Here is a 17,125-nt window from a genome sequence, read left to right on the forward strand (position 1 = left end):
AAATTTGCTAATCGTATTCTGTGAAGACTTGGTGGTAGGAAGGCAAAGATACAATTCGATAGATAGATATATTCCCGAGAAATGTTAAGGATGATAATAAGATAACTCGATCTGAGCGAGTGACCATGAACGGGATGGGGTGCGCGTCTTTTGTATATCCGCCGCGTCGCAAGAACCCGCCGATGTTGTTCAACTGCAACACTCTTCATCCAGCCAACATCTTCTTCCAACTTATTTGATTGAACGGTTCAACCTAGTTTCCATCATTTTAACAATTTCCGCCATTTTATTGTTTTCGTGTTGTTGCAACTATACGGGAAATTTGATAATGTATGAGTCTTTGTTTTGGAAATTCCTACTATCTAGGATTCCAGGTTACTACAGTATATAAAACATCCTCATTTTCGTCTCATATTCCTTTATTTTTCTCATAATCCCCCAAAGTTTCATTCCAATGTCCGTTTAGCGCCTGTTAATCACATTGGGTGATTTGCAAAGACACTTTTTTCTTGTTCCCCCTTATCAATCTTATCGAACATTAGATCTCCTTATTGGATTTTTTCTTGTTTTTCGCCCACACGCAACATTCCTTCTGTACGTTACATTTTCACGACCAATATTTTTCAATTCAGGTTAACCAAAAAACGTATTACAAAGGTAACAGGAAGAATTGAATAATCAGGAATTTCCAGAAATGGAAAACCTTATCGAGCTTCCGTGAGTTTTTTGGAATAAAGTATTGAAATTTTGAGATTTAAAATTTCAGAGACCAATAGAAGCTGGAATTGCTCAAAACCTTCATGAGCGATTCAAAAATGGACAAACCTATGTGAGCAATGTTTTTTGAAGCTAGCGCATTTCTGCTAAGAGAATTTTATCCAAACCGTTAACTTTGTGCTCAATTATCTCGATTTCTGTTAAGGGTATCAACAATTGGTCAACTGATAAAATATTGGTGATATTATGTAAAATATTTTATCAATTTTCAAAAGTTTGATATCTTTCAAAGCGAAACGAATGTGTTCATGTGTAGTTAACGGTTTTTGTGGGCTTCTATTACAGTAAACACGTTTTTTAAAACTCAAATTATTTTCAGACTAAAGCAAGTAATGTGTTGGTGTTTGTGAACAATTTTGAAAAATTAACCCAGCAGACATCACTGAACACCCAAAAATGTCATATCTCCGGTGTCTCTCAAAATGCGTTGCAGAGAATCACCAGAATGAGCTCAAACTCGGAGTCTATTGTATTTGGGTACGTTATTTTGTTGGTTTTCTAGAATTCATTACTCAAATTTCAGAGGAGAATCTGGTTCTGGAAAATCTACCAACGCATTCAAGGTGTTCAATTTTCTAACATCCCAACCCAACTCCAAAGTCACCACAAAACACTCAAGTGCGATAGAGTCGGTTTTCAAAAGTTTCGGTTGTGCCAAGACGTTGAAAAACGATGAAGCAACTAGATATGGATGTTCAATGGATCTTCTTTACAAGAGGTAGGCTTTGCAGTTGATTTCGGTCATTTTGACCATTTTTAGGATTCTGTAGCTCAGCTGGTCTGTCCCCAATAAGTTTGAAAATTTAGGAAAATGTCATATAATTCTAGATTTGAAACTTTGAATTCACAGAACTTTTCGAATTTCTTAGTTATTTAGTTTTTTTCAATTTCTGAATAGCCTCAATTATGTACCCAAAAACTAAGGAATTTTCAAAGTGATAGAAAGCTTGATAGCCGAGCTACAGACTCCTAAAATGATTAAAAAGGCCGGAAAATCAAATTTACCGATACTGTAATTATTATTTTTAGAAATGTTCTAACTGGTCTGAACCTAAAATACACTGTACCATTGGAAGTACCACGTGTAATTTCTCAAAAACCTGGCGAGCGAAACTTCAATGTCTTCTATGAAGTCTACCACGGATTGAATGATGAAATGAAGGCGAAATTTGGGATCAAAGGTCTCCAAAAGTTTTTCTACATCAACCAAGGAAACTCCACGGAAAACATTCAGTCCGATGTGAACCATTTCAAGCATTTGGAAGATGCACTTCACGTCTTGGGATTTTCTGATGACCACTGTATTAGTATCTACAAAATTATTTCAACCATCCTGCACATTGGAAATATTTACTTCCGGACGAAAAGAAATCCAAATGTTGAACAGGATGTGGTGGAGATTGGTAACATGTCAGAAGTGAAATGGGTGGCTTTTTTGTTGGAAGTGGATTTCGAGAAACTTCTAGACTTCTTATTGCCAAAATCTGAAAACGGAACTACCATCGACTTGAACTCCGCGCTCGATAACAGGTAACTTCCAAAATTTACAGAAAATTTGTTTTGATTCCTAATATTATCATTTTCCAGAGACTCCTTTGCTATGCTGATCTACGAAGAACTATTCAAATGGGTCATTAATCGAATTGGTCTTCACCTCAAGTGTCCTCTCCATACCGGCGTGATTTCCATTTTGGACCAATACGGTTTCGAAAAATTTAATAACAACGGAGTCGAAGAGTTTTTGATCAACAGTGTGAATGAGAGACTTGAGAATCTTTTTGTGAAACATAGCTTCCATGATCAGCTGGTGGATTACGCCAAGGATGGGATTACTGTAGACTATAAGGTTTGTTTTCGGAAGCATTATAATGTTGTGTACAGTACCGATCGACAAAATATATATATATATATATATATATAAATTTTTTAATTTCCCGATATATATATGTAATTAGCAGTTGATTTTCAGCCATATTGACCATTTTTAATCTGAAACCCAGGGTTGGAAAACTTGAAGAAACTCTGAAGTTTGGAAATTCAGAGAATCAGATATTCGGAAATTCAGCAATCCATGAAATTTGAAATCCGAATCATCGAAAATTATGAAATTCGTAAATACGAAGATTCGGAAATTAGAAGTTAAATCAAAGATTTTGAATAGTCTGAAATTCGGATAGTCAGAAAGGCAAAAATTTGAAACTTCTGAAAATCGGATGTTCCAAAATGTCAAAATTTTAATAATTCGGGAATTTGAGAATTTCGAGTTTGGAGCTCGGCTGTCAAGTTTCTGATCAGTTTGAAAGTTTTGAAGGTTGTAAAACAGACCTAGATTGAAATTATTGCATTTACAGAATTTTGTGAAAATTCCTTGTTTTTTCAGCCTTTTGCCAATTTCTGACAGACTCCTGTTTTGGCCTGTTTTTTGTTGTTTAAAACGTGAAAAAAAGTTTCTTCCAGAAATTGGCAAATATCTGAAGTACAAAAATGTTTCGAAACATTCTATGAATGCAAAGTTTCCAATTTGGGTCTGTTTCAGATCCTTCCGAGTTTTCAAAGTGACCGGAAACTTGATAGGCGTGCTCCAGATTCCTGTTAATGGTCAAAATGATCGAAAACCAACTGGAAAATATGTCTTTGTTTATCTTATTGGCTGGTACTATATTTAATCAAGTTTTAAGGTCCCAACCAGTATCGAGAATGGAAAAACGGTGGAGCTTCTTTTCAAAAAACCATATGGCCTTCTTCCATTGCTCACTGATGAATGCAAATTCCCGAAAGGCAACCACGAAAGTTATCTAGAGCATTGTAATCTGAACCATACCGATCGCAGCTCCTATGGTAAGGCTAGAAACAGGGAAAGAATGGAATTCGGTGTCCGTCACTGCATCGGAACCACCTGGTACAATGTGAATGATTTCTTCTCTAGAAACAAGAGAATCATCTCTTTCTCTGCGGTTCAACTTTTGAGAGGCAGTAAGAATCCGGTAAGGTGTCTCTCATTGGTGCATATCTTCAAGTTTGTTTGTAGATCATTGGGCTCTTGGTAGAGAACTATAGTTCCAACACAACTGATCAGATTGTGTCCCAAGCGCAATTTATCTTGCGTGGTGCACAGGAAATCGCAGAAAAGATCAATGGATCTCACGCTTATTTCGTTCGTTGTATCAAAAGTAACAATGAGCGACAGACAAAGAAGTTCGACATTCCACTTGTCAACCGCCAGATTAAGAACCTCCTTCTGGCGGAACTTCTTAGTTTCCGTATCAAAGGGTATCCGGTGAAAATGTCAAAGACGTCATTTGCAAGACAGTAAGTTTTATCTTCACCTTGTCTTAATTTTTGCTACACATAAGTTCTAGATACCGGTGCCTTCTCCCAGGAGACATTGCCATGTGTCAAAACGAAAAAGAGATTATCCAAGACATCTTGCAAGGCCAAGGTGTCAAATACGAGAACGACTTCAAAATCGGAACCGAATACGTTTTCCTACGAGAACGCCTTGCCGATCGCTACGAGTCCCAACAAAACCGGATATGTTCAGATGCAGCTATTGTGATTCAGAAGAATCTGAAATCATTCGTTGCTCAGAGAATTTACAAGAGGAAGCGAGCAGCGATAATCAAGTTGCAGGCAGGGTTGAGAGGATGGAAGGCCAGGTGAAAACCCCGATTTGAAAATCGACAGGCATCTGATTTTAAATTTTTTTCAGAAGAGATTACATTTCAAAACGAGAAGAAATGTTCAAAGCAATTGGAAGAACCATGAAACGCAACAAACGACTTGATGCTTACCATCAGGCATTGGGTGGAGAGAATTCTGGAAAATTACAACATACACTTGTGGGATACATTGATATTAACGAGGATGCTAAGAAGGCTTTGGAGCGACCAACGTCAGATTCAGAAGCTACTGAAACCCTAACTCAGTATCTGACAATTCCAGTAAAGACTTTCTTGCCAAACATGAGGAGCATTTCTTTAGAGCAATATGCCGAAGAAAACTTCAAGGGACATCTTCTGGAATCTCGCCGTGAACCCATCATGACTCCATTCTTACACAAAGAAAGTGAATATGACTTCCGTCTCTCTGTTGAAATTTTCAAACTGGTTTTGAAGTATATGAACGATAGGAAGTTTTCGAAAAAACAGCAAGAGGATTTGGGACGATACATTGTTCAACAAGGGATTTCGAATCCATGCCAACGGGATGAGATCCTAGTTCAGATTATTAACCAAATTCATGGCAATCCGGATAAAACAGCCATTGATAATGGATGGAAATTGGTGCACATGGCAATTTCAGTTTTTCCACCTACTGAAAATATTATTCCCATGCTCGTTGGGTTCTTCAAGCAGGAGCCAGCTCCTTTGCGAGAGCAGTTGTTCGGTACCCTTCAAAGGAGATTGAAAATCTATGATAGTGAGGTATGTTCACAAATCAAATCTACAGTACCGGTCTTTCTCAATTAATTTTTGGCAATCGACAATTTTCAAAAGTAACATCCAGCTATGATCTTTATGATCTTCTTATGACCTTAAAATATGATATACTGTACGAATCAATGATAAATAAAAACGTATTTTTCAGTAGATTTTCAGCCACTTTTACCAAATTTAGAAGTTTTTAGATCGGCTGGCAAGTTTCCGATCATTTTGGAAATTTTAGAAATCTTGCATTTTAATAATAATTTTTAGAAAACTCATGATTTTTCAGATTTTTGCCTATATCTCAGACACTTGTTTTTTTCACATTTCCATTACAAATCGGGACAAAAAAAGCGTATTTCAGAAATCAACAAATTTCTAAAATAACTAGAAAGCTCTGAAAAATTCTGTAAATGCAAAATTTTCAATCTAGGTCTGCTTTACACTCTCTAACGTTTTAGAAGTGATCGGAAACTTGACAGCCGAGCTCCAGACTCCGGAAACTGATCAAAATAGCAGAAAATTCATTGAAATGTGTTTTATATCATATTGAACAGTAATAGAAATTTCGAAATCAAGTCATCAATTTCCAGATTGCCAGAGAGCACCCACCATCTAATCTGGAACTTCAAGCCACTCCAAACATTCCGAACACAGTAGCTGAAATCAACTGCTACGATGGATTGAGCTATGATATTCACTTAAACCCATGGAGCACAACTAGTGAACTCGCTGAGCGAATTTTGAAGCAAAGGTATATATTTTGAAAACAAATTTAGTAAAAATCGATATTTCATTTACAGAGGAGTTGGTTTTGCTTTGGGGTGGACTGTGGAAGTGGAGACACCTAATCGAGTTTTCGTACCAACTGGAAACCATTTCATCCATGATGTCTTTTCTCAAATCGAAGGGGCAAATATGGATTTGGAGAATCAACAGTACAAACTTCAATACTTTTCTAATACGCTTAAATCCAATTTCAGATCCATATTCTTCAATTTCCCGCCTGAAAAACTGGTCAAAAAAGTGGCAGAAGCACAAAAACCAGAACTTGTTGAGCCAGAAGTTACGATGACTCCAAAACAACCAAGGAAGTACCCAACACCAGAAGAATGGATGAATCAGCCGCCGCAACGCACTGAGAGCAGAAATACGCCAATGTAAACTACAAAAATAAATCATCTTCCTTACTCATCTTAAATCATATTTCCATTTCCAGGGACCACCAAAAAATCGATGAGGAGTCTGATGAGTCTCTAGTCAGAGAATACAACGAGGAAGCTGGCTACGCGTACACGTTGCCAAGAAAAAATAATCCGAAGCCACAAGAAATGGTGGAGAGTGGTATGGAAACCTTTTTTTGACCTTCAAAATTTATTTTTTCTAGAAACCTCAGAAAGTGAGGAAAGCGTTGAGGACGATAATCGTGTTGGATATGAGACGGTCCGCCCGAAGGAAAATATGAAGATGCAGGAAACGATTCAAGACCATTCGCACATTTTGAAATCGCCGATTCTACCAAGAAAAACTTATTCAAGGTTGGTTTTGTTTCATAAATTTGGTTTCTATATTTTAAAACTGAAAAAAGGTGTCTCACAGAAATCGCGAATTGCTGAAAAACTAGGAATTTTCGAAAAATTCTGCTAATTCAAAGTTTTCAATCTATGTTTGTTTCATATCTTCCAAAAATTTCAAAAATATCGCTCAAAAAGATTTTGAAAAAATGTATTGTTCATTTGATTTCTCATCTTAACCGTAATTCTTATCAATTAACCAACTTCAGAACCGAACACCACGAGGAATACACGCCGATGAACTTTGCGCCACCCCCAACGTTCACCTATCCGCAACAACATATGCCCATGATGCAGTACGTGCCTGTCATGATGACTTCATCAATGATACCTGGCCAGCAAATCGCAATGATTCCTCAGCAGATGATGATGCAACCACAGTTCTCCTACGTTCCACAGTATCCGCAGAGTGAGTTTTCTGTTTTCATAGAAGTTTAATTCAATTTCCCCTTATATTGAAATTATTCAGTCCCCCAATACCGTCCACCTGAACCTATTCTATCTCCTCAAAGTGTGAGATCGGATGTTGCACCCATGATGGCGGCGCCAGTAATGTACGATGGTCATGAGTCAACTCGATCTCGTGACATTAGAAAACTGAAACGAGGAGAAGTGCCAAGCCAGTACTCAACTATTCGGAACATGCCGGTTCCAGAGCATGGAAAAGATGTTGATCAATTTTTAGATGCAGTTTTTGACCAGTGCTTGTCGAAAGATGAGCAGCGAGCTGCCGAATTTTCAGCTCATCAGTTGGCAGGGACCATAAAAGGAGGAAAAGTGAGACCCGATGGATATTATGAGCCACCATCACCACCACAGCAAACATACTCTCCGGCTCCTCGATATCCAACACTTTGTCTTGTAGACGATTCACCAGCTAGGAGCCGTGCCAAAAGTCTTCCACGTATCATTTCTCCAAGACACCACGATCATTATGTCAGACGTCCACATTCAAGGGTTGGTGACCTTTTCATTCACCTTTCCACATGATTAGGCTGATTCAAATCTGTTTTTTTTGCAGAATTCCTACAGTAATGAATCAACATCATCGGATGATCAAATCAATTATCGAACTAGAAGCCGGGAGCGTTCGCTGCCACGTTTCCACTCGAATAATGGATACAACTACGACCCGTCTCAGCCAGTGTACATGATGCCGGTGCAAATGAATGGGCATGGCGAGATGATTCTGTTGTCGCCAACAATGAGAAATGAGCAGGTATGCCACGCCGACTTTTGTACCTATTTTTTGCCCATACATGGCTAAAATTAGGAATATCAAGTTTTTGAGAGCTTCAATATGTGCTTAAAATGACTTTGTGCAATTTTCAAAACATTCAGATTTTTTGGAATTGAAAAAAATTCCAGTTTGCATGTTCATACTCATTTCGAAACGATTTTCTGCATTTTCCAAAATTTTCAGATATTTCTGGAATTTCGAAACACTATCCATTTGCATATTCATACTCAACCTGAAGTCCTTAACTATGTCAATTCTAAACAGACTGAACTATCAATTTAAATTTTTTGAGAGCTTCAAATAGAGGCTAACCTGACTTTGATCATTTTGCAAAATTCAGAGTTTGTGCAAAAATGTAGATTTCTTTTTTTATATTCATTTTGAAGCTTCCGAAAATCTCAATTCAAAACATCACCTCAAACTATCGGTATTATATAGATTTCATTCGTTGGAAGCTTTTAGCAATCTCAATTCAAAAAATTAGCCTGAACTATGAATGTCAGATTTTTTAGCGCTTCAAAATGAACCTAAACATGACTTTGTCCTAAACATGACTTTGGTTTTTCAGAACTTTTCATATTGATTGTCGTCTCTAAATTGTTTTTTTTTTGAAATTTGATTTTTTCAGATAGCTTCCAGCCGTCATGGTACTCACGATAGATCCCGCCGACATGTATCCAGTGGAGTCGAACGTTACATGGCAAAACGATCACCGTCTGTTGACATACTGAAACCCCATCTCTCCAGGTTTGATTTTTTCCCCTAATACCTTAGTTTAATCAGCTTATCACCTCCAAATATTGCCCTAATTCCAGAAGAACACCCGACATGCTGGAACAAACACACGTCAGACCAGCAACTCATTTGGTGAGTCCCCCTTTTTGCAATTTGTTTACGTTGCCAAATACTTGCCTCGCAATGGCAATCAAGAAATAAAATAGCGTTTTTTTTATCAGCCAACGCCAACCAACACCAAAAATTTTTTAATGTCAGCTCGAATTTTTTCGCTGTAGCATTTTTCTTTTTTTTGTGCCTCGGTATCACTTCTGAGGCGTCTTTTAAATTTCCAGTATGCTTGTTTACACTTCTTTCCCGTAGAGAGGGTATTCTGGTCATTGATGGAATTCCTAATTTAATTTCCCTTTAAAATTTAGTTCATGAATAAATTTTCAGATACCGGAGTTTCAATGATAGTCGTCTAAAAAAGGTGTTTAATGTTTAACGCTTTTTTCTCTCCCTACTCATCGATAAAACCCTTCAAAACCATTTTGAACCTTAAAATCTTTCACTGTCCATACATTTCTTAAACTGATAAGAAACAATAGAACCGGCATGCGTGAAACTCTCGGTTTTTCTTACACACATACGCATCATCATACGTATTTTTTATCAAGCAAAAAAAATGTTGAATTTGCTCCGTTACAACGTAATATATAATTTAATGGCCGTCGTTGTGAAATTGGCGCCTTGAGATGCCTGCGGTAATATAATTATCTATTGTTTCAGGTACAATCGCCGGCCGGTCGCCGCTTTGAAGAATTTTCAGCGCTGCCGAGGGCTGACTCGCGTGCACGTGAAAGGTAGTTTTTTTTCAAATTTAAATTCAGAATTCGAGAATTTAATTCAGAATGGAAAACCCTCTGTTGGCCCGCCAGTACCAGAGAACATTCCCGTACCAGAATGGAACTGTTGTCCCACCACCACCTTCCAGCTATCGTTCTCCATCACCAGCTCCAACTTCTGGAGATCGAAGAGTATGTATTATAATTTCAAAATGTTCCTTAAAATCTGAAAATTGTGATTTCCAGGGTCTCAGCCGTCTTCCACAAGAAGCTTACGTTGAGCAAGCTGTGAAAAACACCAAGAACAACTCTGAGTACTTGAGCCCACATAGATTCAACTTGGATGAGCAAAAGGCTGTAATTCGTCATGAAAAAGAAACTGCCAAAAACGCATTGAACATGCTTAGCGATCGCTTAAAAGTAAGCTGAATTAAAATTTAGGGATGTTCAGAACGGAATTTGGGGTTTCGGAAATTTTGAAAATTTTGACCTTTTCTTTTTTCGGAATTAAGAGATTTCTGGACTACGGTATGTCAAAATCGCATGCGAAATATTTCGGCAGGTGTCGAGCAGAATTGATTTCAACTTTTTGCGTTTATGAAACCAATTTGTCAATTTTTCACCAAAATGTTCGCGTTTTCCCTATTTCTTCTGACAGAAGCCCACCTAATGCGTCGACGTTAAGCTCAATTATCTCAATTCCTGCAGAAGATATCAAAATTTTGTCAACTGCTGAAATAATTATCATAATATCACCTATATTTTATCAGTTAACCAGTTTTTGATATGTCCTTGAGAAACCGAGATAATTAAGCTTAGAGTGCTTGTATATGGTGGGATTTTATCGAAGAAAATACGGGTTGTCATGGAAAATTTTGAAAAAAATATTCCAATTAATCCGAAATTTTGAAAACCAGAATAGTCTGAAATTCCGAAAGTTCGACATTTCGAAAAAATTCCAGAAAGGTCATTCAGAACATCCCTACCACATTTATTGTATTTCTTTTATTTCTTACTAACTCAACTAACAGAAACTACCACCACCCGTGGACAATGTGCGTTTGATTCGTCCGGTAACCCCACAACGACCAGTAACACCAGCACCACCTTCACCGGAGCAACTCGTTTATGTTCGCCCACCTGTAACTAACATTTTGTCGCTTTTTTAAAACCCCGAATTCATTTTTAGAGCCCAATCCCTCAACCAACTCCCCCACCACCGCCACCACCACAAATCCAACAGCCAATCCGTCACGAATGGGTTGTCAAAGATGCAGTGGAAAGAGATCCTGAGACTCAGGGAAGAATTCGCGGTTCATTTATTAGTACGGATTTGTTTTTTTTTTTTTCGTTTAAAAACTGAACTCTGAAACTGATACTTTTGCAGAAGAACCATTGGTTCCACAGCCACCAAAAGCTCCGGTGGCCACTGAGAAGTCTGCTGTTAAATTTGTAAAAGCCCCATGGAAATTGACCATTCGGAAAGAGATGTTCTATCCCGGAGAAGTGCTAAACGACATTCAAATCATTGATCAAGTGTTCGCACAGATTGTTGAGGACTGCAAAAAGTCGTACCCATACAGAATTAGGCTAGAGGATCGGAAGCAAGTGGAGGATGTTTTGAGTTAGTGATTTTTTAAATATAAATGATAGAAACGTTTTTTTCCCAGTTGATTTTTGGCCATTATTACTATTTTCAAAAGTTTAGAGCTCAGCTTTCAAGCTTCCAATAACGTTGGAAGTTTTTAACCCTGTAATACAGACCTAGATTAAAGACTTTGCATTCACAAAAATTTTTTTCAAAATTCCTAGTTTTTCAGATATGTAACGAACTCTGAAAGAAACCTGTTTCTTCGCGTTTAAAGACGGAAACAGGCATGAAAAAGAAAATTTCAGAAATAAAAAAAAAGCTAAAAACTACAAATTTTTTATAATTCTGTGAATTCAAAGTTTGCTAGGACTCTCTCACACATTCCAATATTTTTGAAGTGATGGAAAATTTAAAAACCGAACTCCAGACTCTTGCAAATAGTCAAATTGGACAAAAATCAACTGAAAAATACATTTCTGCATATCTTATTTTTCTGCAGACTAATACCCTAACCATAAAAAATTTTTTTTCAAATTGAAGCTTTTTGGTCTACAGTAATCCGAATTCCAAATTTTTCCAGGAGCTCATGAAATCCCACCATCTGACCTGAACAACCAATCAAACATTCATCCAGACGTTAAGGTTGCCATCATTGAAAGAGCCAGATTATGGCCCTTATATTTCAATCAAGTCTATGAGGTTTGTTTCTTTTTATTATTCATTAAAATATACGATTGTTTTCTTGTTCAACAAACAGTGTCAATAAGCTAAAAATAAATTTACACACACACACACACACAGATAGAAAGACCGAAAAACTTCCCTCTATTCGGCATATAACAAAAAATTTTGATCTGTACAGGTCACCGAGAAACGCCCTGATGAATCAGTCAGCACGATTTTTGCCATCTCGGAACACGGAATCCGTTTGATTATTCATACACCACATGACTTGGAACATCCGTTGAAGATTCAAGATTTCTTCCCGTCAGTTTACGTCATTTGGCGAAATTTTAAAACTGACAGCCCTTTTACAGATTCGAAACGATTGCCGACGTTTCTCTCGAAGCGAATGATATCCTCTCGGTTCATGTGCGTCATGAGAACGAGGAGAATGCGTATACAGCGGTCCGCATCAAGACCAATCAGGCTCCCCAAATCAAGAAGACGTTGGAGAAGTGTCTCTCGGGTGGGGTCGTTCCAAAACGGAAATTTGTCCGTGCGCTCGAAGACTATGTGACCAGCGAGGTCAACCACTTGTCGTTCAAACAGGGCGATGTGATTGAACTGGTATGAAGCGATGAACGAATTAGCGATGAGTACAAACCATAAAACTGTGATTTTTAGTTGCCATCACCCGAATCAGAAACGCCTCCCGTCGGAAATTGGATGTATGGTAGAATTGAGAATCGGTTCGGATATTTGCTTGCGCAATATGTGGATTCCGCCGCCGCTGGAGATAACATTCCACCAATTAGATCCGAAAATAGCGCGGAGAGGGTAACCAAGAAGAACAAAGTTTGTGAAAAATAAGACATTTTCAGGATGAGAGAGTGAAATTCTTCGATGATGAGGTTCCATTCTCCAGTGAGCGATACACGATGCTCGATTTTGCGACCAAGTATTTCCGTAAACCTAAAGATAAGAAGAAACGTCAGTCTCTCTGAAAAAGCTAAAATTTTTTAATCCATGGGTTTCAGAAGAAGAATGGGCTTGGGAAGACATATCACAAGCTGTTCGATACAGTGAAAGACCGATTTCTCACAGTCTCTTGGCAGATTTGGGATCCGACGAATCGAAATACGCAGTGGAGACATTCCATGCCATCATGAAATTTATGGGAGATGAGCCTTTGAAGAAATCTGAATCGATGACTGATGTGGTCTTCAAGGTTTTGATCATCTGCCACAGACAGCCAACACTGAGAGATGAAGTCTATTGTCAGCTTATCAAGCAAACTACCTCAAACACATCTAACAAGTGAGAGAAGTTTGGGCACCTAAACATCTTGTCGAACCAGATTTTGATGAAAATTTTTGGATGGGGTTAAGAATGATGGAATTTTCGAACGTCAAATATGTTTTGTTATACAGTGAAACCTGTAATAGAAGGGCCCCAATTTGGGCTCATTTATCGCGGTTCTTAGAAGAGATATAAAAAATGTGTCAACTGACAAAACTTTTATAATATAATGATAAGCAGTTTATCAGTTGACAACTTTTTTATATCTTTGACAGGAACTAAGTAAGAAATATGGCTCAAGTTCAACGTGGAAAGGCCCTTTTATTACAGGTTTTACATTAGAATTCAGTTCAATTTTGATTTCAGACATTTTTCTGAAATTTGTTGTTTAAAATTTTCTAAAATTTCCACTTTCAACTTTACTACCACGACTTGGATTGATTTGAAAATTGAAAAAAGTTTTTAAATTAATTAATTTTTTCCAACATCCTTAAAGGTGTCTAAATAGACTATTCTCAACTTATCCAAAAATTTTCATCAAAATCTGGGTTCAAAAAGTTTTGAAGTTCCCTAAAAATAAACTGTCAGAGAGAAAAAAAACTAAAATTTCAGACCGAACAGCTCTCTCCGTGCTTGGAGACTTCTCACCATTATCACTGCTTACTTCCCATCCAGCCTAACTTTGAAACCCTACATTCTTCAATATCTCGGAGACAATGCCGACGATTGGCAGAGACCGTACCATGGTACGTCGAAAATCATATGAGGAGAAAATGCTGAACTATTATTATTATTATTCTAAAAATACAAATGTTTTTTCCAACAGGTACCGCACGAATTTGCCAAACAAACATGATTCAAACGTTCAAGTACGGTGGGCGTAAAGTTCTACTGAATGCTCTAGAAGTTCAACAGATTACGGTAATCGTGTTTTCATGTAAACAGTTTGATGAATATTTTTTTACAGGACGGAAGTCAACTGAGACGTCAAGCATTCTTCATCTCACGAGAACATAGTGTCAACCAGACACTTCGTCCAATTGCAGTAGTCGAGGAGATGATTCAGGAACTTTGTAGTCTGTTGAATGTGAGATCACTTCATGAGCAACAAGAATTCTCGTTGTGCTACACTGTTGGAAAAGGTGGCTCCTTTGAAACTTGCATTTTTGAATGGTCCCTAATTTTAGAAAAACGCCTCAACTACTGCAAGAACGATAGCTACTTGATGGACATCATCACCGAATGTGAACACAAGAAACTTCCGTTCCAATTCCATCTTAAGCGAACTGTTTGGGTTCACCCGTTACGATATGATAACGCCGCGTACATTGACTCGATGTTTGACCAAGTCAGACCCGAATCTTTTGATCTGTGTATTAAACGAGTCGTTTTTAGTTGATCGACGATTATCTGCGCGGATCACTCATTTCGACCAACTCGCTGGGTCAATTGACTGCTGCCACAACAGAGGAGATTATCAAATTAGCTGCCTACTTGTTCCTCCTACTTCCAAATGATAATGCAAAGAGACTTACTGCGTGAGTGCAAAGAGAAGAATTGGGGTGGATAGAGGGATGTGGAGGTTAATAGAATAGGTAAAAGCACAAATAACGTGAAATTGACTAGCTAGAAAGTTACAGCAATACTAAAACGATCAGAATACAAATTCGGAGCAGAATCTGCGAAATGTGTGAAATGACGCATGATAAAATCAAAAAATATAAAATACAGTAATCCGAAACTTCATAAAATTAGAAATGCAACATCTTGTCATAGTTTCTTTTGAAAACGCACATCAACCTTGAAGAAGCCGAAAGATCAGAGTTTATGGAGTTACGGTATGCATTTTGACTAATACCCAATTAATTTTGACAACTTTCAACATAAAGTAACAAAATATTTAAAAAAAAAAGTGTTTTGTGGCATATCATGTTCAAGGTTCTGAATCTCGGCTGTCAAGTTTCCGATCACTTTGAAAGAAACGGGAAAAAATTGTTTGCCAAAAATTTGCAAATAGTTGAAAAACAAGAAATTTTCAAGAAACTCTGAAAATGCAAAATTTGCAATCTAGGTTAGTTTTACACCTTTCAAAATTTTCGAACTAATTGAAAAAATGCCAGTTGAACTAATTGAAAAAGTGCTTCTGAAAATAGTCTTTGATCAGCTCCAGATAGCCAAAATTACCAAAAATCAATTTTTTGTATCCTATTGACCGGTACTGTAAGATGAGTTAAGCCTGGCAACTTGAAAATAACAAAATACAGTAATCCGAAACGTTTAAAAACAAGCCACTGCGATACCTTGTCACAAATATTACAATTTACAGTGACCCTAAACAATGACGTAACCCTTCTCAGCCGACTTTTCAATCTAATAAACCCAACAATTCTATTTTCAGCAAGACACTTCCTCAAATTGTACCCAAAAGTGTCATCGAACCCAAGCATCGACACCAGGAAGAGATGGTGACGCGTATCAATCGACAACTGAAAATGTTCGGTGGTCGAATGCGACCCGCCGAGGCCAAGTCTCACTTCCTAGGTATTCCCCAAACTACGGGGCAGCGAAAATAACACCTTTTTTAATTCTCAGAACTTTTGTCAACATGGCCTTTGTTTGGTGTCCTGCACTACCGGTTAAAATCCGTCGTTGAGAATGGCAACCAATTGCCAGAGGTGATTCTGACGATAAACAAGTCTGGAATTCAGTTACTGCAACCAAAATCAAGAGAGGTTTTTAAACAGAGAAATTATGATCAGGTACTAATGACCGTACAATGGCAAACGTGAACTTTTGATATTGTGTTCAGATTGAATCGGTCGAAAGTATTCGGAAGACTGCGTACAGAATTGTCCGATTGGTGATAAACACCCCGGAGGGTGAGGAAGCATTGGACATCAAAACGGACGAGGTGAGAAAGAATTCGGGTACAAACCAAGGCGTTCGTATCAAATTAGGGTCTCCGGAGGTCATTCAGGTCTCATAAGATCTGTACCAATTCGAATAACCGAAATAATTGAATAACTCAGAGCATACATCACGTACAATAGTAATTTGATTCAATTTGGCTTGGTTTTCTTTGTTCTTTTGACTACTGCAAATCAAAGAAATTGAGAGTTCATAGTGTAAAAGAAAATTGACCGCCAAACCAAAGAGAGACCAACAAACAATTTGCAAAAAAAAAAAGAAGCTGAATGTGTTTTGTTTGTTTCAGGCCGACGAAATTTCTCACTTGATTGGTCAATACATGTTTGTGACTGGCGGCGTCGAAGATCGGGACCGAGGGTCGTCAACGGAGCTGTGAATTATTGTCCCCCACTCAATAATTTCCCAATCATCTTCAATGTGCAAGTTGAAGGCTTTCAATTATTACTATCTCACTTAACCAAAAACCCCTTGATCCCCAAATTTATCTTTCAGAATTTTTCCCTTATTTTCAAATTTTCTGTTTCTGTGTTATGATCCTTCAAATATAATTTTATGATTTATGACTTTTTACCGTACTTCCCATAAGCTGACACTGAGTTCAATGAATAAAGCGACAATATACCACAAGTTCAGCGAATTTCCTCTCCTCATACATAAACAAACAATGAGGTACAGTAGGACAAAATTTGAATAGCGCGAGACTCTTCCCATAATCTGTTCCGCGAATTGTATACATATTTCAACACCAACGAATTTTGAATAGAGATCATTTTCTGTAGAATGGGGTGTATAAACCGATTGAAATCATAAAATGGAACGATATATTCCTAATTCCACGCGCATTATTGGTTCACCCCGTCGCCATCCCCACCGAAGTTCGGCGAATTCGGCACATGGCGCTCGCCTTTCGTCGTTTTCTCTCGCACACTCTCGCTGCCCAGCATGACACTTTCGAAGATCTCACCGCCTCAGGCCACGCCCCTAATTTTAAGACCTTTTATAGGCAACAAATGGGGTGGAGAGAGTACAAACTTTTTTGATATAACACATCGGTGACAAAAATAAAA

At 37.8% G+C, this 17,125-nt stretch overlaps 2 protein-coding genes across 2 annotated transcripts in view; both read left to right on the forward strand.

The window, feature by feature from the left end:
• Window positions 1-125: 125 nt before the first annotated feature.
• On the forward strand, window positions 126-16,434 carry Cbr-hum-4 (the record flags this gene model as incomplete). Its single annotated transcript, XM_045239134.1, has 44 exons — window positions 126-139; window positions 214-330; window positions 375-485; window positions 693-717; window positions 767-829; window positions 1,097-1,254; window positions 1,301-1,495; window positions 1,807-2,307; window positions 2,365-2,623; window positions 3,456-3,761; window positions 3,806-4,086; window positions 4,137-4,433; window positions 4,487-5,225; window positions 5,795-5,955; window positions 6,005-6,361; window positions 6,421-6,545; window positions 6,589-6,805; window positions 6,985-7,184; window positions 7,245-7,732; window positions 7,797-7,994; window positions 8,644-8,762; window positions 8,831-8,882; window positions 9,522-9,595; window positions 9,643-9,769; window positions 9,824-9,997; window positions 10,609-10,719; window positions 10,767-10,902; window positions 10,965-11,201; window positions 11,749-11,867; window positions 12,031-12,155; window positions 12,206-12,458; window positions 12,516-12,668; window positions 12,713-12,821; window positions 12,869-13,148; window positions 13,743-13,876; window positions 13,957-14,051; window positions 14,098-14,478; window positions 14,526-14,668; window positions 14,941-14,968; window positions 15,529-15,639; window positions 15,672-15,690; window positions 15,723-15,901; window positions 15,940-16,041; window positions 16,345-16,434. The coding sequence occupies 44 exons, from the start codon at window positions 126-128 to the stop codon at window positions 16,432-16,434; spliced, it is 8,163 nt and encodes a 2,720-aa protein (XP_045096168.1).
• Window positions 16,435-16,722: 288 nt separating this feature from the next.
• Window positions 16,723-17,125, forward strand: part of CBG27527 — a gene marked incomplete at both ends in the record, with an annotated part of 4,393 nt that continues 3,990 nt past the window's right edge. The window contains one exon of the mRNA XM_045239135.1: window positions 16,723-16,727. Coding sequence (XP_045099977.1) covers window positions 16,723-16,727 — 5 coding nt within the window. The remainder of the gene's footprint in view (window positions 16,728-17,125) is intronic.

This window comes from Caenorhabditis briggsae (assembly GCF_000004555.2).
Source record: "Caenorhabditis briggsae complete genome, chrX, whole genome shotgun sequence".
NCBI classification, from domain to species: domain Eukaryota; kingdom Metazoa; phylum Nematoda; class Chromadorea; order Rhabditida; family Rhabditidae; genus Caenorhabditis; species Caenorhabditis briggsae.